Below are 25,014 nucleotides of genomic sequence, written 5' to 3'. Positions count from 1 at the left end.
TCCCTGAGCTACATCAAAAGAGAGGCGAGGGCAGAAGAGATGGGCTCAGAGAGGTGGCCTCTGTTTAAACCCCTGGCATTCCACCTCCCCTCCTGCCCCCCAGACAGTAACAAATGTACCAAAAGGGGAACATGCCCAACCCAACCACACAGCTCTGAGCAGCAGCCAGCAAGAGGCTTTCACTTCCAGTGTAGGGCGCAGTGCAGAGAGAACAGAAGCCATCACTGGGGTGAGTGAACAATGAGTCGGTAGTCTTAGTCCAGGGCTCAGCAAATAGGTGTTCACAACATCCCTTCACCCCCAGTTAGCCCCGAACTGAATGGGCCACAGAGACTGACCACCTGTCTTTCCCTGGCGGGGCTTAGTATAGGATGGAACAGGCACGGGCTGGAGCCAGGGGTATATGTGGGTGATGGGAGGGGGAACTTGTGCTGCCACTGCCCATTATCACCATGCCCTCCTCCTGGGAGCCTGATGGTGCGAAGCATGGCTGGAAGATGATTGCCTGGTATTTACACTGCACTGGGGGAGAAAGAGGAGAGAGAGGGGATTTTCCTATGACAGCCTCATATTTAGGGTGACCAGATGTCCCGTTTTTATAGGGACAGTCCCATTTTTAGGGACTTTTTCTTATATAGGCACCTATTACCCCACCCTCCCACCCTCTGTCCCATTTTTTCACAGTTGCTATCTGGTCACCATACTCATATTAGCTCCCGTAGTACCAGCATATATCAAAAAAGATTTTTTCTGTAGTCACATATCCAGGGCCACTCTGCCACCTACTGGTCGGTCCGTACATATCACAACAAGAATGTTTGGCTGCTGGGACAGTTCATGGGATATTTTGCTAAGTGGACTTTTTTGTTGGTTTGGCTCAATGCTGTTGACTCTTCATTCCTTTCCTGCAGCAGGCAGCACTGCCACTGCCACTGCCCAGTTTGCACAAGAGCTTATTTTGCAGCCATTGTTTTAGATGTTTCCTAATAGGCTATTTCCCCAGCTCCTGGTGTCTTTGGTGAAGGAATATGGTGTAGTCTTAAAAGGAGGTGGAGCACAGTGGAGCTGAGCTGAGCTGGGCCTGCATGTTAGATTTTTCCATCCTCTTGCTGGTTTACATTGTGGGAAAGCTCTTTGTTTCTTATGGTTCAGGGCTCAAGCAAAATGCAGTGCTGAGGGTCACATGCATCTCAGTGAATAAACAGGTCTCTTATGAGTGAGTAGAAAATCCTGTGGAAGTTCTAGTCTCTAGACTGGAAAACCAGGTACAATGCTTTAAACCCATCTTCTTTGTCAGTCCTCACTGGGTGCAGGGCCCCTGAAGGCATCAGCTCTTCTAAACCTTGCTTGTTCATATTGGTTCTATTGAAGGCCTGGGTTCAAGGCCATGAAGGCAAACACAGACCTTAGAGAGAACAAGCCTTTATTGTTCTTTAGAAACAATCAAAATATGTCACAAAACGTGTACAGCTCAAAAACGTGGAATCTCCATCTAGGGAGACACTGGCCTGCAGCTCTCAAGCTCACCTCCTCCATCCAGCTTCACCACCCCTAGCAAGGAGCAGAGGAGGGGGAAGGGAGTACAGGGAAGGGAACAAAGTTAACCTCTCTGGTTATGGGTGACATAACTCCCTAGCACAAGACCCAGGCTCTGTGCATCCCCTAGCCTTTTTCCACATCTCCAGAGTGTCAGATGGGGGAACCCAAACAAACTCCTCTGTGCACTTTAAACAGCTGGTTAAGGCCTTTAGAGTGAAATTAACTGAAAGTCCCTGATCAGACTCTGGCACACTCATGTACTCCTTGGAGAATCCCCAGCATTTCCATCCAAAGGCTGGGAATTCCCTGTGCCTATCCATATCTATTCTGCCCTTTGGAAGAGGAAGAAGTGTCAGTGCTGGCACCAATGACAGCTGCAATAGTGCTGGGCATATCTGCACCATCTGGAACACAGACACACTCAAAGGGAACAGCTCCTGGGGTAGGCTCCGTCCTGGGAAATATCTTTGTGCCAGTGCAGGTACCTGTAGTGCTAGAAGAGGTATCTTGTTCCTGTGCTAATCCCTGTGCTGAAGATAGTGCCATGATGAGTTTGGCAGCATGAAAAAGAGCCTGCTTGGACCCCTGAATGTAGGGCCACATGAGTAATTGAACATGGCCCTGCATAATATCTTTCACGAGGCAAGTTGAATTGGGCTCTCTGGAGTGCGTCAGAAGAACTTACACAGCTGGTTCAGAGGGGAATCCCATCTTCTTCCATTATGTTCTGGATTGAAGTTGGAGGCAAATACTGCTGTCAGGATTCAAGCAATGGCAATGTAGTCAACAGCTTTGAGGGGGGTTCTCCAACAAGAGGCGAAATTGATGGTGGTGGTGGTATCAGCACTGGAGGCCTGAGCTGAGGAGGAGTATGCGCCAAAGGTGACAGCAGCACTGGAAAGGAGTCCACAAGGAAATGTGTCGGTGCTGGAGTAGAATGATGCCTGTTTTTCTTCTCCTTGACCTCTCTCTGCAAGTTGGATGCTTCCTCTTCTCCTTTTTCTCTGGGGCAGGGTCACATGGAGATCTGGAAGCCTGCCTTTTGCTTACAGCATTGACCAGCATCTATTCTAACAGGACCAAAGGAGTCTTCGGTGCTGTCACAGACCATTGTGCCAGTGTGGACTGTCTATGGAGCTTGTGGTGAAGGATGGTGCCAGATGGAAAGCTCAGCCTCTGCAAGCGTTAGCTTCGGAAAGGTGGACCTCGGGCCCGCTATTGAGGGAAGTACCAAGGCAGGAGTGGCTAGGTGCATCTCTGGCCTCTTTAGAGAAGACCTCAGCACAGAAGCAGACCTCAGGCCTCCTGCAGGAGTATCAGGTCAGTCTGCTCGGATGCTTGCAGCCTGAGCTACCTGTCCCTCCTTGTCTGAGGAGTACAACATGGCAAGTCGTGCACTGGGACACTATGTGTGATTCTCCCAGCCCTGGGGCATGGGACACGTGCATCTGTCTCAGGGAAGATGGCTGAGCAAGGTGCTCATCTTTTGAACCCCATACGGAATTTGAGATCCGACATGGTCCTGGAGATAACCCAAGGCCAACATCCACTAACTGGTCACTAACAAAAACTAACATTAATTAGCTGTGACTATCCAAAGAGCACAGACTCATAGACCAGAGAACTAGTGACGTTAGTTTTTGGTGGAAGTGGCAAAGGAACTGAGGTGGCGGGGAGGGGGGTGCACTCCCTTATACAGATGGAGCCAGTGATGCCATTCCAAATACAAGCGTGCTACTGTACCCCCCAGGGGCAACTGCTTTTCTGTACAGCTCAGCATCAGAGCTGCTGAATCCCACTAGTGGGAATACACAGAGAATCTGCTCTTGTGACTTGACACTGCTTCTGGGTGTTTCTCAGACAGAGCTAGACTGGGGTGGCTGGGCAGTACCTGGCCAGACATGCTATTGATCCCAGATCCTGGATCTGGCTGTTCTAATGGTTTCAGCAACATGGCCCAGTCAAGGGGAGAAGGGAAGAGTGGCCACTCACCAGCAGTGCAACAGGCATTAGTACTGTAATGGGCCAGCATGCTCTGCATACAGGAATAAGCTGGTAACTTTAGGCTCCCTGCCTCACATCACAGCCTTCCTTCTCTGAATGAGGTGACCTGTTGTCGGGTCCAGGATGTAACACAGCACCTGCAAAACAAACAGCACAAAACAGAAAGCCCAGATACTTCACAGGGAATCTTTCCCCCACCAGTTTGAGTCCCAGCATGGTTCAGAGTGAGAAGGTGTCTATCACAACACACACCATCACATCTGGCCCTGACTAGCCCCCTTGTTAACAGACTCAGTAGAGAGGCCAAGGAGACTGAGTCCCCCTTTCCCACTTAGTGGGAGCTCTTCAGGCCTAGAGGTAAGGCACACTGGCAGGGAATGGAGTGTGCACCTCCCATCAGCACAACCATCTCACTTTGGACTGAAAATAAGGCTCCTGGCTTTGCAGTAATGCCTCTACCCTGGGACTTTGGCTAATGGGGGTACAGTTCATTCCCTTCTTTTGCCTACTTAATGCCCATTCCCAGCTGGATGGCCTGTATCTCTGAGGGCTGGGATTCCCCAGTCACTGTGAGATCTCTCTGGTGTCCAGGCTTCGAGCAGAGGGAGCTCTGATACACTCATCTTAGGGAATGGGCCATGAGTGTGAGCTGTGAACTGCTCTAGATCCTGCTCCCCAGGCCATATATCAGGGAGTTACTGTTCATCTGTAATGGGCCAGTTCTGCTTCTCTCTCAGGCTGGCTCCCTTCTTGCTAGTCACTCTCTATGGGGCGATTACAGTCAAGAGTGGCCCTAGCCATTTTGCCAGCCAGGGCAGAAAACATTTTTGGTGCCCTTCTGCCTTGAGTGGCCAATCAGCAAGCAAAAATGGCCAGCCAATCAGCGCTGAGGAAAACAAAAAGCCAAGTGGAATAGCAGTACAGTGCCCTGGAAGGAGGCGCCTGCTTGCCTGACCCTAGAACCAGTCCTGAGTATAGTATCATCTGGCTCCACACGAATCCAAGGGAGGAGACAAATGACCATTACTGAACAATTCTGCAGAGGTCAGGGTTCTGTACCATTAAAACAATGCAGCACAAGGGAGCCCTAGAATGCAAAAATCATAGGGCAGGCCCCCAAAATGATAAGATTGGCTTAAAAGTCATGAGATTTAAAAATATAAATCTGGGGGGTTCTTTTATCTTCTGAGCACTTAGGGTGCACTCAGTTCACATTTTCAACATTTTCTCTGCAACCATAAATACTAGAAACTTTCATTTTTAAATAAAAGCTGTGATTCTCAGGCAATCTCAAACCCAGTAGCTGGGGCTTTAAGAAAAATACCAGATATGGGGAGACTCATCATAAACTTGTGAGAATTGGCAACACAAAACTGCTATCAGACAGAAGGTTCTTAAGGGGAAAAAAAATAAGTGTTTCAGCCGTGACTGAACTAGGTCAGATCAGGAAAAAGCTTTATTTGCAAAGAAAATACTGACAATTTACATAAACTTACATCCCAGTTTATATACATTATGTATATTTTATATACAGATAGTGTCTTGAATGAAGATGCTGACTCACAGCGCAGCATCACTGTATCACTGTGCAGCTCACACAACAGTAAGATGGGCTCGGAGTTGCTGTATCTTTGACCAAAACTCCTCTGCCATAATATTTTCATTAACGAGCCCGAGTGGAGGTTTGCTGGAAGCAATGATTCATAAACCGTTTACTCAATTAAAGGAAATGACACATAAACCTCATCTTGTAGGGGGTACATTTGTAAAGGTATGCAACAATGGCAACAAAATACATTATTGCTTCCTATTGCAAACTCAGGTGGGTAGAGTATATAATCCAGGAGCCAGAAACACTTATCTGCAGGATGATGGGGGGTAATAAAAAGGGGGGAGGGACCTTGCTGCATGATGGACTCAGATTCAGCCTGCAAAAACTAGATGGCTGGCACTGCTTATTCCAAGTCACCAAAGGTTTTGTTCCCAATGCTCCCAACAGGCACAGTCTGCTCTCAGAAGAGATAGCTGGAAGAGATGGAGGCACAGAATAATGAGACCAGTACTACACTGCTATTTGTTTCAACAGTGAGTGAGCTTCTGTATGCAGCAAGTAGTGTTTAGCCTGCATTCAAACTTATTTGCAGCTTTTCTGCATTCCAAACAGATTCGAAAGCATCTCAGTGAGATGCTTAGCCTGAACACAGCACTTGTGGATAAATCCTCAATTCAGTGGAGTGACCTTTAGACTACCATAAAATACATAGTTGCTTCTCTTTGCTCTAGAAACTTGTGGCAATGCTGCTGTGTGCTGGAGAACAGCAACAGGATTCTATTTCGGGGCAGGAGGCAATGGGCACTAAAACTGGAAAGACCAGTAAGTAGCTGGACAGCTTTGGAAGCTTGACACTAATTCTCTTCTTCACTGTCTCTCCCAAGAGGGATAAAAGGGCAGAATTGCTGAGATGAGGGGGGATCTCCCAACCTGTGATGGCTCCCCCATGGGTGTGAGAAAAATTGAACCATCTAGCTTAATTTGTTCAATTCAGAATGCTTTTCTAAACACAGATGCTGGCACTCTTCCAGCAAAGCATTTTAATTTCTAGTGTTCTTTAAGAGGAACATCGCAGTCCAGTGATGACCAGGCACGACTGTCAGTAGGAGCAGGGCTATTTGAGTCCTCAATAGGTTAAAAAGGCAACCTGCTTATCTGTGTAAGAAAGGCACTTGGGGACAGCAAAGGCAGCAGGTCAATCATTCTCTGGTAGTCAGCTCACAACTAAAGGCATCTACTGCAGATATTTGCTTCTTTTAACAATGGCCTGACTGTAGCAGCTTTTCCAGTTTCTCTAAAAATTGTCTCCACAGAAAGAGTTGTGGAGGTTTAAAATTGTATATTATAAATCAGTAACCATTTGCTACTTTTCTGCAACTGGGGTCCAGCTAGCAATAAAATGACAGTTAAGGCTCACCGGTAAGGGTGGAGGAAGTAGATTGCCACTCAAAGGGAAAAGGCTGAGACACAAACAGGAAGGCAGCAGGGGCTGCATTTGCAGAGCACAGCACTACACACCAGAATTCCCGATATGCTCGACATTTGTCCATTAACAAAGCACTCCCTTTTCTCAACCTGATTAGCAACTGACGCCTGTCAGAACAGAAGACATCACAGTGGATGACTGAAGCAAGCCCCTATTTTCCCTAGTATCTTGTTAAACTCTCTCACAGTGCCTCTTTTTGCCCTGGTGACTACAATCTGGTCTCACACCTCTTCTGTTCAACTCCTTTCTTTGCACCATCAGAAAATTAAACAGGGGCCCTGAGATGTCTCAGAAAGAATCCATGCTATAACCTAGGTCGGGGTGGACAAACTTTTTGGCCTGAGGGCCACATTGGGGAATAGAAATTATATGGCGGGCCATGAATGCTCACAAAATTGGGGTTGGGGTGTGGGAGGGGATGAGGGCTCTGGTTGGGGGTGCAGGTTCTGGGGTGGGGCTGGGGATGAGTTTGGGGTGTAGGAGGGTGCTCCGTGCTGGGATCGAGGGGTTTGGAGAGTGGGAGGGGGATCAGGCCTGGGGCAAGAGGTTGGGGCATGGGGAAAGGCTTGGGGTGCAGGCTCCAAGCGGCTCCTAGAAGCAGTGGCATGTCCCTTCTCCGGCTCCTAGGTGTGGAGCGGCCCCTGACCCTCAGAGCAGGGCCATGCCGTGGCTTCCAGGAGCCGCGTGGTGCGGCTCCCGACCTGGTGCCTCAGCTGGAGAGCCGGAGTAGGGCCGAGCTGCATGCTGTGGCCCCCAACCTGGCGCCCCGGCTGGAGTGCCAGAGAGGGGCCGAGCCGCGTGGTGCCATCCCGACCCGGCTCCCCAGCAGGAGCTCGCGGACCGGTTTAAAATGGCTCGCAGGCCGGGCTGTAGTTTGCCCACCCCGACCTAGGTGAACTTACAATGTTAGTCATTTTAATAATGTAGTCTAATACTCCATTAATGAGATTTTGCTGCTAGAGAAGCCATTGGGTTTTCATTTATAAAAAGGTACTTTATGGCTCAATTCACTCTCTCATGGAGTTACATTCACTTATGCCTGTGATGAATATGGCCCTTAACATACTATCAGAGTTCTTCAGGTCATGTGCTCCCCAGTCTCCTGTGCTCGATGCTGTGGAACTCAATTTATACTGAATTCACCATATGGTGTAATGCAAAATCAGAAAAGGTGCATTCCACTAACTGAACATACAAGAAATTAAAGCTGATGAGGAAGGCGCTATTCTGTTCCTTCCGGAGTCCTTCATTGCTGTTCTATGTACATGCCAGGAGGAGTGCTAGACAGAGATACATGGTGCTCCCCACAGTGAGTGTTCTGCCTTTGCACAGATGGAATATTGCTGCTTAGTGGAAGCCTTATCATTCAACTGGGAATCATGGGGCCTAGCAGAATGGGACACAAGAGCATAACTAACTCCATCATGCTCTTCCCTGTCATTTCACTACTTTTGCTTGTCCCTAGTCTTGTCGTTTAAGTAGACTATATTCGAAAGTATAGTTGTTAATGAGTTGGTTAACAGAGGTTCCCATCACACACATTTCCCAACTTCATTGTTATCAGAAGAATATGTCTTTCCAATTGATTCTGAGGGAAACAAACCACTGAAAACTAGTTAAATGTCCTAATGCTCATGCTAGTCCAACATGTTGAGGCTGGAAAGGAGGCAGATCATATGAAGAAAAGAATAATAGGGAATTTGTCATGCACTTATGGCATAACTATACCCCTCCAATGAGTAGTGAGGCCTGAACTCAAAGGCTAGTTCCCCCTATGATGCATTTCTCTCATAGGAATGGCAGTCTTTGGAAGGTGCTTTTCTCCTTATACATTGACATCGCTCATTATGAATGGGGAAGAACAGTGAAGCTAAGGGTACTCTGGGCTGAAGAGTATAGGTTGGAACCTTAGTTGGCCAATCCAATTACTGCCTTTGTGGTGCTGATAGAGGGTCATTTTCAAATGCCAATAGGTTATCACTGTCAAGTAGCCCTTATTGGTAAAGAGGAAGGTAGCACCAGGCTGTCTGTTTAGGATTTTCTTCCAATCTCCAGAAATTCATTTTTATTTTAATATATTGACTGAGCTATCACCCTCCCATATATAATCTGTATTTTGGGGGAAAGCTCTGTTCAAAGATGGCCAGTTTATTTTTTTTAAAAGGGTATGATACAGAGGCGTGAATAAAGCCCTTTCCCCTTCCCGAATTCAAGTACAGCTCTTGGATTTAGATCTCACCAGTCAAATGGAAATAGTAGGAAAGAGCTGCTCAGAAAGCCTGAAGAAACACAGTCTTCTAATTTATCCATTAATGCCTAAAAGGTACATTGGGACTAGAATCAGTTGAGTCCAGAGAAAAGAGAAGTGGGAAGGGTGTGTATGCATTGGACCAAATTTTTCAGTACAGGTCGTGCTGGAAAATAGTTAATCACCACTTATTACACTGTCTTTCTGATAGAGAAGGGCAGACAAGAAATGAAAGATTCTTCACTAGTATAGAAAAAGAATAAAGCACCTAAAACCCAGCACATAATTGCCAATAACACAGAAAAGATTTCCCTGTTTGCTTGTATATGTTAATCGTAAAAATACCCATTTCAGTGGATGCTGCAGAGTGTGTGTGTGTGAGTAGCCGTGTTTGCAGCATGCTGCACTATGAAGCCTATGCAAATATTTCCTCATATGCAACATGTTAGTTTTGTAAAATCACAAGTTGCTGTTGCAACACCACCACTTCCAGGAAGTGCCCATTAGAGCAACTTAAACCTCTGGGCATGTGGCAGGAGCTTAAAAGTACCAGTGGCACTGAAACATCTCGTGGTCATTGCTGCCTAGAACATCTCAATGCTGGGCTTGCAAAATGCTGAGAGAGTTTTTTATGTGGTATCATTTTATTTTGTGACTATGTTTTAATGCTCATCAAATGCTCATTACATTTGCAGCCTGCTTCCAAGCCCGGTACAGAAGCACTCAACTTACTTATTCTTAGAGTCCAGAGGATGAACACCACTGACTAGGGCTCATTCTCCCCTTTCACACTGCAACGCCATTGCCCTAAAATAGAACTCTCCCTCATAGGTGGAGAAACCCCACAGGTTTCTTGCCCTCAGTGTGCAAAGGCAGCAGTGCATGAGTGCCTAGAGAGAACAACTCATCAGAAAGTCTGTCTTTTCTCGCCTTCTGCCACTGCCATGGATGCTATAGCTAGTGCAACATAAAAGCAGGAAACCCATATCATTCTCACCACAAATCTCTGGTGAGGACCACAGAGCAGAATATCAGTGCAGTAATACTTGAAACACTGAGGCAAGAAAGGACATGCTAGCCTTTCTTCTTCACAATGCTTTCTCAACTGCCTTTCCAATACAGTCTCCATGCAAATCACAGGTGACCTTACTCTTCCTGTATCCACGTAAAGAAATAAATAGCTCTGGATCAGTTTTCTTTGTGGCTGGATTATAGAACCCCCTCATATTCTTATGAAAAGCAGCACTGTGCAGTTCTGGGAGACTCCAGGTATATGCCAAGTTCATCTAAGATGTTGGTGCGTCTCCTAGCCGTATGGCCCCAAAGAAAGTTGTGTGCTTGCTCATGTTGATGGAGATGTCAGCATGGACCATTTTCACTGCAATCTTCTGCCTGGCTTTGAGGAGGCAGACCCCAGCTGTGTAACAGGTGTTGAAGTTGGTCTTGCCTGTCTCAATACTCCGGGTGCACTGTAGGAATGGCTTTTCATCCACCACCACCTCATAGCTGGCAAAATCTGTGAAGTTTATGTAGTACACCTATGAAGCAGGAGGAAGAAATGGTGTTATGGAGCAGCAGAGTTGTGTTTGTGCACCAGGAAACCACCCACTTCTTGCTGCAAATGTGCTCATGCAAGTACACCTTTCCTCAATTAAACACGGATCACTTTGATAGTCCCTCTATACCTAGATCTACAGTGGGCTGGCTCACTCTGAGCAAGCAGCACATACAAGACTTTTATATGCATCTCCTACTAACACAAACATGAGGGTGAGCAAGCATGGAAATATTTGTGAATGGAGGCAAACCCCCCAGAAGCAAAGATCTAGGTGAGAATCCTGACAGGGACCAGCACAGCTTTCTCTTTATTAAAAAGAGAACTCAAGTGCTGCTGTAAAATAAAATATATTTAAAATATGCCACTAACAGAAAACTACAACCAGACTTAACCATTATAAATAGCTTCTCCTTTTAAAAAAGCCTATTTTAAGCTCAGGTCCTCCTTGACCTATCTGCCAAGTCTAGTTTTCAGGATCCCACAGCCCCCTATAACCTACCATTAATAATGCTCTAGGATGAACTATCTGAGGTGCTTTCAAAGTCATCTGCTATTATAGGGGATACACAGACTCTTGAGCTCAGGCCTGGGCAGGTAAATGAAAGGGGAAATGATCTTCAAATACTTGGATTGAATGTATAATATTAATAGACCTGCTATTTTTAAGTCCACCCAGCGATTCTGTTACTGATTCAGGACATTTCAGTTTTAACCTTGTTTTATTTTTATTTTCCTGCAAAAGCTGTTCCACTCCCTTTAAAACATTGATACTGAAGAACTGAAGGACATATGGTAGAAGTCTGTATGGGGAGTGGTTATCTCAGAGGACAATAGCAGGGCTTATCCATCTGATGAGGAGAAGCCAGTCATCCTGGAGGCAATGGGTATTTGTTAGTTTTCCATAGTCTGTGGACTTTCACTGAGTTGTATCCCATCCTGCTGATGCACGGCTGAAAGGAAATCCCATCACTGCACAGACACTGCCTAATAGAAGCTCATCTCCACCTCACTGCTAGCATATTGCCCCAAACAAAGAAAAAAAGTTAGCTCTACTTTTTCACAGGACAAAGTCTTCAGTGCTGAAATGCTGTTGCCAGCAATTGTCAGTGTGAGTTTAAGGGAACAATTTTACTCCAATTTGCCGCCTATATATTGGTGCACAGCTCCATGGAAGAGACTCTCAGATTAACTCATTGATGTCTGGAGTCTGCATTGCCTGCCTTGGAACTGTTACTTACAGACAGACAAGTGATAAGAAGATGCAGTTGATACTATAAGTCTGGAGTAAAGCTATTTTAATTATGGAGCCTCATGGAAGCCCTTTTGCCAGTTGCAGAGATTCTAAAATCTGTTCCAGTATCTATATAGCTTTTCTCTGCAGAGGTCAATGCAGACCCTATGGAGGGAGAGGGATGGAGTTTAGAAGCGCTGCAGCTGCCTCATTTCCTGTGGAGTTCAGAAGCTCCAGGATATGGGTTATCAGAATATTGAGACATCCCAATTAAACAATCCTTCTCCTGAATAACACTTGGGTGGAGGAAACAGTTCTCTGGGAGATGCCATGTTAAGAAGTTTACTGTATAATCATAATCATCATCAGCCTCTATTTACACAGCACTTTGCATCCTGGTGGATTCCAAAGCCCTTTACAGACTACATACATACATACACTGCATTCATCTCTGGAGTGAACTGCAGCAGCTGTTTTACAGCACACAGCCATGCTACACAATGATTTTGGAAGAGTACTGTATCCATTTAAAACCACAGGAGGAAATTGGGAGGCGGAATGGAATTACCTAACTTGGAATTTGGCCAGGAAAGCAAGGCTAACAGTCCTACATTTATAAACGGTGACATGGGATCTTAAATTATCATAAGTAGTCAGGACTTTGGTTTTATATATCTCTTAAAAGACAGCACCTCCAGCAGCAAAGTGACCTCTAACTTCCTTCTGGGCTTGTTGTTCAGTACTGACTTGGAATGCGAGTAACTGCACAATAGAATGTACGGAGAAAAAACCAGCAGGATTTACGGTACATGGAATTTTGTATCAAGTCTGCATGTATGCTCAGTAACTAATCCCTTGTAGCTTGTATTATGGTATAATACATGACCTTGCACTCCCCAAAATTTTACATCTTCCTCCTCTACTCACATCCTACAACATGAAATGGTTCAGAGCACATACAAGTTCCTGGCCTTTGCTGGCTCTCTGGAGCCCCCTTGTGGTTCATGCAAGGCTTTGCATTTTGAATACAGGAATAGGAGTTAGGCCTAGGACCGTACTCACTTCTACCTGACTATAGATGAAGTATGTGCCGTCCACCAGTACCTCCAGCTCCCCACTGCGTGCATGCAGCTTAAACACCTTGGGGTTCATAATGATGCGAGACCAGTCATTGAGCACTCCACCTGAAAGATCTCAGTATGAGAAAATGGCAGTCACTCAGTACCCGTCAGAATGAAAAGCGCAGTAGCAACACAAACACAACTACAGATTACAGATATCTTACATATAAAATAAAAGAATACTAAAGTTGCGAAGTCAAGCACTCAAAGTTAGGAAATGCCAGAATTAAGGATGCCAGTAGATTAATTCAGCCCCCTTCTGTGTAAGCCTTATGATACTGTCTTTAATTTCATGTTATACTATTTCTTGCACAAGCATCCTGCCTCATTCAGTGTAACAGTGGATGGTGCTCACTGAATGGTAGATATTCAATATTTCTTTTCAGCATTCAGTATATGGCCCTAGGCCTCATTTACTGTACATCATTCGTAGTCTGGACTGAATACAGAATGATTATTTCCTCCTGGGTGTGTCTGTGGAACGCTCACCATAAACTAGGTGCTTCACAAACATTAATGAATTTATTTTGACAACACTCCTATGAGGAGAGGTGCTATTATTAGCCCCATTTTAGAGGTAGGAAACTGAGGCACAGAGAGAATAAGGCCAAAATTATCAAATGTCCACTAATTTTGGGTGCCCAACTTGAGACATCTAAGGCCTGATTTTTCAGAGTACTTGACATTTACATAGCACTTTATGTATTCAAAGAACAGCTCCCATTGACTTCAACTGCAGTTCTGAGAATTCTGCACTTCTGTAACTCAGGCTCCAGGTGTCTCATGTTGGGCACCTGGAGAATAAAGGAACATACAATTAGTGGCCTCCTGTGAGAAGTTTGGTATCAGTGACTTACTTAACATCACATAGGAACTCTGTGGCGGAGACAGGTAGAATTCTATTCTCCAGGGCAGCATTCAATTGCCTTTACCATGAGACCATCTTTTTTCTTCCTGCAACCTCCTGCCTCATTCCCTGCAGAATTTCTAACTTCTTCAACAAATGAGGCAAAGTCCTATAGATAACAGCCTAATTCATTACACAACCCTGATTCATCCCCAGAGGAGGTACATCCTATGCACTGAATGAAGTGAAGTCATATGGGAAGAACAGTATGTGATCCTGTAACTAAAGGCTGTCTCATAAATGCATATGCACAAGGGGGTCAAATTAAGTTTGCATGGGCAACCTTGATTCTGGCATTTCCTAATTTTTGAATGCTTGACTTTGCAACCTTAACATTCTTTTAAGATGGTTTCTTTGTATGTAATTTTCTAGATTAAAAAAAAATCAAAATAAAAACAAGAATTTCATCATGTGGTACTATACTGTCTAACACTTGAGTCTTTAATGAGGCTGGAACCTTTAGAAACACAACACAGACCTCTACCACTAGACCTAATGGAGTAACTGGTAGCAGTAGTAGGTTGTTATCCTCTATATGAGCCAGCCACTAGATGGGGATGAGACACACACTTTGCTGGTTCTTTTCACAGCTATTTGCTGACAGCAGGGGACTGTTGGGATCCACGAATACTGTTTCAACGTACAGGTTCTGTGGGGGAATGTGTTCTAGTGGTTATAGATGGTTCTACCCAGTTCTCCCATGCCTAATTCTTTTGTCCCAGTCTCTCTCTGCTCCTATCCCTTCCCCACCAAACCTGCCTTTCCCTTCTTCTCCTGTCTACATTCAAGGCAATGTTTCTTCCTTCTCTTCAAGGCTGCTGGGTGGCAGTGGGGGAACCTCTGAGAATGCAGGAGTGAATCTACTTTGCTCTCACTTTTGGTGCCAGGCACATTAGCCTCCAGAAGCTGGGAGGAACAATTGCAGGATAATTCCTATTCATAAATTCTATGGGAATGGAGCATGCTCACTGTGGTTGCCATGGAGCTCTGTGGTGATGGAGCATGCTCAGTACAGATGGAATGTTCAGAGAATTTTACTGCCAAATGTGCGTACTTCTACTGAGAATGTACAAACAGTAATTTTCAAAGGCTTATAATTTGGTGAAATTTGGATGCACCAAAGGGGATCTCTCTTGACCTGTGGGTGACCCACTTGCCATATTTCAAGTCCTTGCTTGAAAGCAGGAACCTCTCAATGAAAGTTGCAAACATTAAAATACAACAACCATCACATGCAAAACAATGTGTTTTCCCCTAATATAATTATCAGAAATAGCTGTAACATTTCTCTGAAACTTCAGAAAAAGTTCAGCCTGAGGTAGACACTTGGCATGAGAAATTTTAGCACCAATGGTTAAAGTCTGGCAATGTTATAAAGAAATGAAAATACGCTCTTTCAATGGATAATATGGAGCAACCTTAACTATAAACATTGCTGTCAGCTCTACCTATATTAGCTAAGAGGCAGTAAGGGGCACCCACTTCCCCTCTCCCTCCTCACTACCTCCCCTGCAGCCCTCAGAGCACTCTGCAGCAGCCTCCTGTGTGTGAATGGAGAGCATGCTGAGCTGTAGCTACTGTGTGTGTCCTCAGCTGGCCTTGCTTAAATCAACCTCTGTATGAGATGACTGGCAGACTGCTAACGTGATGCTGATTTTTAAAAAAAGGCTCCAAAGATGATCCTGGCAATTGCAGGCCAGTAAGTTTAACTTTAGTACCAGGCAAACTAGTTTAAACTACAATAAAGAACAGAATTATAGAATCATAGAATATTAGGGTTGGAAGGGACCTCAGGAGGTCATCTAGTCCAACCCCCTGCTCAAAGCAGGACCAATCCTCACACAGATTTTTGCCCCAGATCCCTAAATGGCCCCCTCAAGGACTGAACTCACAATCCTGGGTTTAGCAGGCCAATGCTCAAACCACTGAGCTATCAGGCACATGGATGAACACAGTTTGTTGGGGGAAGAGTCAACAACACAGCCTTTGGGAAATCATGCCTCATCGATCAATAGAATTCTTTGATGGTGTCAACAAACATGTGGACAAGGGAGATCCAGTGGATATAGTGTGCCTGGACTTTCAGAAAGCCTTTGACAAGGTCCCTCACCAAAGGCTCTTAAGCCAAGTAAGGAGTCATGGGAGAAGAGGGAAGGTCCTCTCATGGATCAGTAACAGGTTAACAGACAGGAAACAGAACATAGGATTAAATGTTCAGTTTTCACAGTGGAGAGAGGTAAATAGCTGGGACTCCCAAAGATCTGTACTGGGACCAGTGCTGTACAACACATTCATAGATGAGCTGGAAAAAGGGTTAAACAGTGAGGTGGCAAAATTTGCAGATACAAAATTACTCAAGATAGTTAAGTTCAAAGCAGACTGCAAAGAGTTACAAAGGGATCTTACAAAACTGGGTAACAAAATGGCAGATGAAATTCAATGTTGATAAATGCAAAGTAATGCACACCGGAAAACATAATCCCAACTATACATAAAAAATGATGGGATCTAAATTAGCTGTTACCACTCAAGAAAGAGATCCTGGAGTCATTGTGGAAAGCTCTCTGAAAACATCTACTCAATGTGCACCAGCAGTCAAAAAACCTAACAGAATTTCAGGAACCATTAGGAAAGGGGGAAACAGAAAATTTCATAATGCCAGTCTATAAATCCATGGTAAGCTAATGCCTTGAATACTGCATGTAGTTCTAGTTACCCCATCTCAAAAGAGATATTAGAATTGGAAAAAGTACAGAGAAAGGCAACAAAAATGATTAGGGGTATGGAACAGATTAAAATGACTGGGACTAATCATCCTGGAAAAGAAATGACTGAGAGGGGATATGATAGAGGTCTATAAAATCATGACTGGTGTGGAGAAAGTAAATAAGGAAGTGTTATTTACTTCTTCTCATAACACAAGAACTTGGGTCGCTCAATGAAATTAATAGGCAGCAGGTTTAAAACAAACAAAAGGAAGTATTTCTTTACACAATGCACAGTCAACCTGGGAAATTTATTGCCACGGGATGTTGTGAAGGCCAAAAGTGTAACTGGGTTCAAAACAGACTTAGATAAATTCATGGATGACAGGTTCATCAATGGCTATTAGCCGAGATGATCAAAGATGCAACCCCATGGTCTGGGTATCCCTAAACCTCTGATTGCTAGAAGCTGGGATTGAATGACAGGGGATGGATCACTCGATAAATTGCCCTGTTCCATTCACTGCCACTGAAGCATCTGGCACTAGCCGCTGTTGGAAGACAGGATATTGGGCTAGATGGACCATTGATCTGACCCAGGATGGCCATTCTTATGTTCTTATGAGTGTCTTGGGATACTACATGGGAAATATGATCAGTGTTCCAGTGATTTGGCGTGGGTCCAGGCAGGGGAGCACTTATCACAGAATTTCTCCCCTTCCAACACAACCACAGGAGTTGAACCACAGGGAAAAAGGAGGCATCTGATGAATCTTGTGACCCTCTTATGGGCAGAGAGAAAAGAAACCTTCATGTAAATTGCAAAGGGACATAGGATCAGTTTTGAGGGGGAAGAGAGCATAAGCTCAGTTTTACTGCAGGATCAAAATTACTGGAGGGAACAGCAACACATACAGGATCAGTTTTACCGGCAGAGGAGAACACAAGGTCAAATTTGCTGAAGATGAGTAGATGGAGAAAGGGTCAATTTGCTAGGTGAGTTGATGAAAAAAGCTTTAGTAAGTTTTGAGGAAGAAAAGAACATCAACTGGTTGGATGGGAGGATCAACTGGCTGAGGGGTGGGTACTTAGGATAGATGGAGCTGGACTGATGTGCTTGATAGATTGGAGGTCAGAGATTTGGGGAGGCTGAGGTGAAAGTGAAGAGTGTGGGTAGAGATTTGATTTGGAATCTAGGGGGTTAGAAGAGTAGAAAAGTCCACCGATTGGGAACTTTGGGAAGGGAACAGAGAATTGATAGGGACAGAGAATGTATTGATGGGACTGGGAGCTATAGTATGGAGTAGGGTGCTTGTGGACAGAGGATGGATTGCTGAAAAATGGAGGCAGGCATAGGATACATTCAGGACTGAAGGTAGGGCAGAAGATAGACTGGGGAAGAGGACTGGTTAGTCTGTGGAGGGGAGAATGGGGACTGATTGTTCAGTTGGTTTGAGGAGGCAGATAATCTATTTGGAGGTCAGCAAGTGGGCAGAGGATGGATTGGGACAGAGAATTATTTGTGTGTTTTACGATAGTGGAGAAGAGGATGGATGAGGCATAAAAGATAGTTGGATTGATGGGGCTGGAGGCAGCAGAAAACCTCCCTAAGTGACAGTAAGACTAACAGAGGACCATATTGAGAAGACCATGAGTTGAATTAGTATCTCATACGATGTGGTATATTGCATAGAGAGCCCAGCTACGAAATTGAGGGTGCAGGATGGGACCCTTTTAGTGGTTGACAATCTCTTGTCATTCTTACCATTCTTTACTTGAATTGCTGACCCTTGGCCCTGGAGATGAACCACAGCTGGCTGCAAATAAGAGTACAGCAAGTTAAAATTATCCAGATGCACCGCTTTATTCTACTAAATAACCTTATTTATCTCTCTGTGGAATTGATGATCAGGATATAAAGTTCAAAGTAGTCATTGCAGACCTCCAGAATATTGCTGGCTGTGCACAACTAGGCAAGAGGACTCATTATTTTCTTTGTGTCAATGTGGATTTGAGTGCATTCATTTATATTTAAAGAGTACAATTCATACAGTCTTTACTTTTTCCATTTGAAACTCCTTGTACATCAGGAATGCTTTTTGTAAATGATGGAGTGGGTTAAAATAAACCAATGACAAGAGATTTTTTTAAAGGTATTTTAAGAAGGTGAGAAAAGGTAGCAAACTGTTCAGTAAGCAGCAAATCAAGTGTTTCCTCTGGCATTTCCAATGGTAAAGGTGATTCTGGTCATTTCTTTTGGTATTTATGTGAGTGTAACAACCATTTAGCACAAGATGTTCATTTATTCAGGAAAGTTACCACAAAATGGACATTTAGAAAATGTACCCTTGTAAAATTAAAAAAAAAAAAAAAAATCTAGCCAACTCAACTGACATTTCCCCCCAAGACAGAATCAACCAACCTGTGTCTCCCTGGAGCCAGCTTTGTCTGTGGCACCTGCAAAATATAATATCCACAAAATAAAGATGGCACTTGAGAAACTTCTGCAAAATCAGATGGAGCAGATCTCCTGTCTACTGAGTAAAAAAAACAGGGGTTTTCCTAATGGGACCACATCTTCAGTGGGAAGGAAGAAAGACAATGAGTGACATTGAGCTTAACAATTAACAGGTCTCTAAACTGGAAATGCTGCATTCCATCTTTCCTCTTGTTTTGCAATTTTATCTGACAAATCAGGAGTCCCCAAACTTTATTCAACCTGTTTTCATTAAATAGAACGAATTGCAGCAACCCTCATCTTGATTATGGGGGTGCATCCTCCAAAGACTACAGGTTCCATACTGCAATGCTCCAGTTCATTCTGGGCAGCCAGACCACACAATGGGACCTGTTACCTTTGTGACACAGATCTCTTTAATAAAGATAAGGGTCGCTGTGGACTGCACTGTAGTAGAACTAAGGATTGCAAGTTGCCTATGAGCTGCATTTTGGCCACTCCTAGTATACAGACTGAAAGCCAGTCAGTTTTCTCTGAAAGCCCCATTAGGAAAAGGGTAATAAACCTTGTTTGTCTTCAGGAAGGAAGTTTCAATGTTCTGTTATCTCAGAAAATGAATTAAAACAATATATAGGGAGAGTGAAGTGAAAATGGGAAGTGCAGGAAAAAATATTTTCATGTGAACCAGGTGAGAGGCAAACAGACTTGCTGCCTGTGACTATTCTGAGACTAACTTAACAATTGTCTCAGACAGCAGCTTTTCTGATCCAGTCATGTCCTTCCCAATGGTTTACCACATCAGATATGTGGATTAGGACAGATTAGCTTGTTGACCAATATTACAAGCAGGGCAGCCTCAAACCAATCCATCTGACAACTCATACATAGGAGTTACAGCTGATTGTAGACTTCAGTACCAATGAAATTCAGGCTCACTGGGAGGTTAATGGGAACAAATACTTTGACAACTTCAGAGAGAATGCTTAGAAATCTGCAAAGTGCTTTACAGACAAAAATGAAGCTTCAGCACCCCCTGTGAGGTAGACAAGTGTTACACTCATTTTACAAATTGAGAAATTGAGGCAAAGAGAAAGGAAATGACTTAAGACCTTACAGGGAATTGAAGTAACAGTACCCAGTTTTTCAGTCCCATGCTTCAACCACTAGACAATGCTGCTTCTCAAAGAGAGACAGAAGTAACTGATAACACATAGCTATATGTAGATATTAACCTAGTTTCCTTTGGCTGCTCTATTTAGCCATAGTGCTAGTCCCATAGCAGGTCATGTCAGGATACTAGCTCCTGGCAGTTCACTGCTACTCTCACCCAGTGGAATGACTATGGATGGGGAATTTAAGTAGCATTTTTTTCTTGCAAATAGAACAAATGTAAACAGTGTGGAACCTATAGCAAACCAGAACAACCACATAATCCTCTTGCCTTCATTGTTTATTATCACTCACTGTGTTATGTCGAAACGTAGTCTAAGTTCTTTGGGGCAGGGATTAGGTCTTATTTGTCTGTGAAAGGCCAGGCTTATCTATGCACTGCACAGTACTAGTTAGTGGAGCAGCACTAGTTAGGCTAGCTGGGGCAGACATAGTAGCCCATGTCCAACCTGTCCCGCTGAGCTGGTAAGGACAAAGAAGGTTTTTAACCTCTTTTTTCTCCCTCTCCAGTTCTAGTTAGGAGTACTAGTGTCTGCATCCTGATGAGAGATTGTACATGGCACTTAGAAAATGAACCTTCTAATACTGTTATAATAACAGTGCAGCCCCACTGCCTCAGGTTAGAACTGAAGGAGCGGTCTCTGGGTAGGTTCTATTCAGTTTTTATGCCACTCCCATCACCATGGTATTTCCCCTCATCACTGTGGTCTGCAAAGCATCTGTCCAATTAGGATTGAAATAAACACCTACCTGAAGGGCCCTGAAGCCCAGGTGGTCCCTGGGGGCCAGGAGGACCAGGAGGACCAGGAGGTCCCATTACAGTTGTGCCTGGAATTCCAGGGATCCCTGGGATTCCTGGGGGGCCCTGGGGTCCAGGAGGTCCTGGTGGCCCTTGAGGACCATTGGGTCCTGGAGGACCAGCCTTTTTACCTGAAAAACACAAGATAGTGTGTTAGGCCCTCTGCCTACTGAGCATGGCACTAAAAAGCTCTGAGTTGGCTTCCCTGTACCCTCCCATAAGAGAACAGCAGGTAGCTTCCTAGTGAGTGAGAAAAAGGAAGAGCCAGGATCATGTTCTCACATTCTATTCCAGCAGTCAGCCATGTTGGAGCTGGTGAGAGATAAGCTAAAAGCATGATCAAACAGCTAGCTCAGATTTTGTGATTCAGCCCAGAATGTGATGTTATGGTGTGAGACAATCTGGATCGGATGACAGATAGTGACCAATGGTTGGCCTTTTCATCAGGTGATTGTTGGGTAGAACAAGGTGGGTTCAGCAGGGCTTACCATATGAAGAGAGAAATTGAACATGAAGGAAGCAGGTCCCTTATCGAACAAATTCCTTGAGATGTATATAAATATTTTTAATTAGGACTAAACATTCTACAAGGCTGTTCTGTAATCTAGACTGAAGAGGAGAGAGGGAATCTATTGTCCTGGAGCAAGAATCCTCAGACAAACATGGAGCTGAACCTTCTATCATAAAGATCCAGTTCATCTGCCTGCTTGGAAATCCTGTTGTATTGTGTTCATATGTGGGACATGCACTGAGCATGAAATTTGGGTGCTCTAGATTTGCAGATTTGCTCTGGAAAGGCAGGCTGGTTGACTAAGGTACATTTGGAAAAAATATATAGGCTTCAAAATACTTCCTTGAAGAACATGGTCCAAATAGCCCATCCACAGTCTGGGGGCACTGCATGGAGAAGAAGCTCCTTTGATCATTTAGGGATAAGAGAACAGAGAGTACTGGCTGGGCTCTCCAAGCACCCACTGAACCTAAGTGGGCCACTTCCCCCCATAATAACAGCCTTCTCCTGATGCCTGCTAATGTAGTTAGTCCTATAGCTCAAGACTTGCTAAGGGCTCATCTAGATTTATACCCCCCAAGATTGTGTGTGTGTGTGGTGGTTGTTACAGTTGTACATAATATAACTTGTGTTTATGTTTTTTAAAACATAGGAAATTACATTGCCCATTGAACCTTAATTCAGTCTCTTTGTGCACATGTAGAGGTGACTGAACTTCAAAATTTCCAATCTGAGGGAAATTAAGAGATTTCAAAATTTGGTTTTGTCCCAAATCAGGACAAAAAGTCAAAAATCTCAAAATTTTTCATGAAACAAAATATTCTTAAAATAGCTTGTTTCAATAAGGTCAAAACATTTTGATGATAAAATTATAACATGAAAGTCAAAATGACAAAGTCAAAATTAAACATTTAGATAATTTCCTATGAAAATTCTGATTAAAATTCTGTGAAATGTTTCAGTTTAATCAAATCAGTATTTTCCGGTAGACAACTTCTGTAATGAAATTTTTGACCAGCTCTATTTTTTCCCACAGGACCTATGTCTCATTCACTGCACAAGCTGGTCGTGCTCTGGGGATGAATCAGAATTGTGTGATGAACGAGGCTGACTGTAGGTTCCTGCTTCATTTGTTGCAGAAGTTGAAGGGCGTGCAGTGAATAAGGTAGGGGATTGGAAGGAGAGAGGAGATGGTCTTGTGATTAAGGCAGGTGAATGCCAAACAAACAAAATTCCATCCACAGTCTTCCTATGTGATACTGAGTAAGTCACTTAAACCAAAAGTCTGGCATGTGGCTGCTAGTTAGTTGCATATCCCTCATTTTCTGAGTGTCCAACTTGAGACATCTGGGGTCTTGATGTACAGAAAAATGGAACACACACAATTACAAGTCAAGTCAACAGGAGCTATGGATACTCAATAACTCTTCCAGTAAGGTAGTGTGGTCTATAGGAAGGAGCAGCAGGTTGGGAATCAAGCTAGCCTGAGTTCTAATCCTTGCTCTACCACTGATTCACTGTGTGGCCTCAGGTAAGTCTTTCCCCCCTCAGTTTCCCCATCTATAAAATAGGGATAATAATGCTCTCTAATACTGCACTGGAGATAAATTCATGAATGTTTGCCAGGCATTCAGATACTATTGTAATAAGTGCTTTAGAAAAAAGACTGAGGCAATGAATAATTTAGCATTAGTTGCAGGCTTTGGAAGATGTGCAGTAAACAAGGCAGGGGCTACTAGCAGCATGATGAGGATACCAATATTGAACAGCTGTCTCATTCCCTGAGCACTGTCCAGCCTGCACATTGGATGAGGCAGTGGTTGCAATAAAATAAAAAGGGAATAAGTAAAAAACATCATAATGCATATGGACAAGGGGACCTAACTACGGCTGTCTGTGCAACTTCAATTCTGGCATTTCCTAACTTTTCAGAGTTTGATGTAAACAATTTTCTTTTAATGAAGTTTAAAAAAAAAATCTTATATTTTTATAGCAACTCTTATTTTAAAGAGAGTTACAAGCTTATAGGAATCTCTTTACCCACCAAGGAAATGCAGCCATCTCTGGGATAGAATATAAACAACTGTTAATCAGACCACAACAGTAGTTTAGGACAGGAAATAAAGACTACTAGAATTGTTTCTAAGGAAGTTACTGCACTTCTGTCTATCTATGTCATGGTGCAAAATTAAATAATCTCATCATTTTTGGTGAGCACAAAGTTGGAAGGGCTTCCCCCCTTTGGTATGTTCTAAGCACACACCACTGCCTAGCAGTTAACAAGGATGCCTAGAATCAGAGCTGCTGTGCTATCTACCTACAACTGATCACACTTTGCCTTTCCTGAGTTGTTTGATGGAACATGCAGGTTTTTTTCTTTCATTAGGTGGCGCAAAAGTTCATTTGTCTCTATCTGAAATGGAAGTTAGACAGTCACCACTCCTTGTACATGTTAGTATACAGAACTGAGAGCTGACTACTTTTATGAAATACTAGAATTCTCTCATTCTCTCCCCCATGTTCCCTGGGCCTGCTCTTGTATTTTGAGTTATAAGAAAATTAAAAACTAGACTGTAGTATTTTTAAAGCAGAAATTTGATTTAAATTATTTTATGAAAAGGTACATGTCTTAGGAGGGTGGGCAGAAGTTGTAAAAGCAGACAAAGTATATTGTTGGTAGTATTTCTGTCCCAATTAGCATGCATGCCTCTTCCAATCTGAGCTGGCAGGTGGTTGAGTACTCTTTCAATCCCCAAGCTCTCCTCCCCTATAGGATAATTACACATTTTTGAAATTATCACCTTGAATCAAAATTCAAATCCTTACACATCTCCTGTAACGCATTTTTATTAAATTCCTTTGATTTATATCATTCTCTATCCTAGACTACCTTAATACAGGATCAAATGTGCACTTAAGCCAGATTCACTGCTGTCTGTCCTTGCTCTGCCTTGGGAATCAAGATGGAATATACATTACAGCTGTTTTAACTAAATCCTGCCCCAGAGGGCAATTTTGCTACTTCAGGTGTAAAACAATTACCTGTAATTCTGATGCAGCACATGAGCACATGGTGCATCAAGTTATTTAAATGAATTTTCCACTATGCAGTGAATCTTACTTGCTAACCTACAAGGTAGAAACAGAGCTGTACAGTAAATTGTGAGGACTCTTGATTCAGCCTCTAGTGAGGCGATCATTCCAGAGCTGAAGAGATGTATAAGAATTGCTGCATCTGGAAGATGGGCAAGAACTTTCTTCAAATTTGGTAAAAAGAGCAAGCAGGCAACTTGTGGGGGGTGATGAGGTACTTAGTTGCTCTATCTCCACCACAAAACATGTTACATAAATCACTTTCTTGGGCAGCATTCCACCCATACTTGAAACCCTTTGCCCACAGGAAATGAGCCAGAGTTATTGAGAAAGAGTGAGCGAGCATGAACGCATGTATGCTTGAAACTGTGCATATAAAACAAGGGAAGAAATCACAACATGGAAATGTGTTGGCGTATCCTCTCAAAAAACTCCTGAAAGTATTCAGTATTTGACTGTGAGCCAAAAGAGAAAGCTGATACTTATGGTTAAGTAGATGGCATCTGCATGGCTCCTGCATAGCAGACAATGCCTTGCGTAGAGTTGCCACATACCATAAATCTAGCTAGATTTCACAGGGTCCTCATGCGATCACCAACACCGCCACAGAAGAGCTTTATAGAGCGTGCTTT

General features: G+C 43.7%; 1 protein-coding gene across 4 annotated transcripts in view; it reads right to left on the bottom strand.

The window, feature by feature from the left end:
• Positions 1 to 7,294: 7,294 nt before the first annotated feature.
• Positions 7,295 to 25,014, bottom strand: part of EDA (ectodysplasin A) — a 189,406-nt gene continuing 171,686 nt past the window's right edge. The window contains exons 4-8 of one of the 4 annotated variants that reach the window (XM_024201308.3): positions 20,730 to 20,909; positions 18,774 to 18,808; positions 18,117 to 18,168; positions 12,681 to 12,811; positions 7,295 to 10,367 (exon numbers count right to left, since the gene is read on the bottom strand). In XM_024201308.3, the coding sequence (XP_024057076.2) occupies positions 10,116 to 10,367; positions 12,681 to 12,811; positions 18,117 to 18,168; positions 18,774 to 18,808; positions 20,730 to 20,909 (650 nt within the window). In that variant the 3' untranslated portion in view covers positions 7,295 to 10,115. The remainder of the gene's footprint in view (positions 10,368 to 12,680; positions 12,812 to 18,116; positions 18,169 to 18,773; positions 18,809 to 20,729; positions 20,910 to 25,014) is intronic. The other 3 variants (XM_024201309.3, XM_024201310.3, XM_024201311.3) reach the window with 3 other exon arrangements.

Source organism: Terrapene carolina, unplaced genomic scaffold (genome assembly GCF_002925995.2).
Source record: "Terrapene carolina triunguis isolate 2854851 unplaced genomic scaffold, T_m_triunguis-2.0 Scaffold131, whole genome shotgun sequence".
Taxonomy (NCBI): domain Eukaryota; kingdom Metazoa; phylum Chordata; order Testudines; family Emydidae; genus Terrapene; species Terrapene triunguis.
This window is presented reverse-complemented; position numbering and strand designations above follow the sequence as displayed.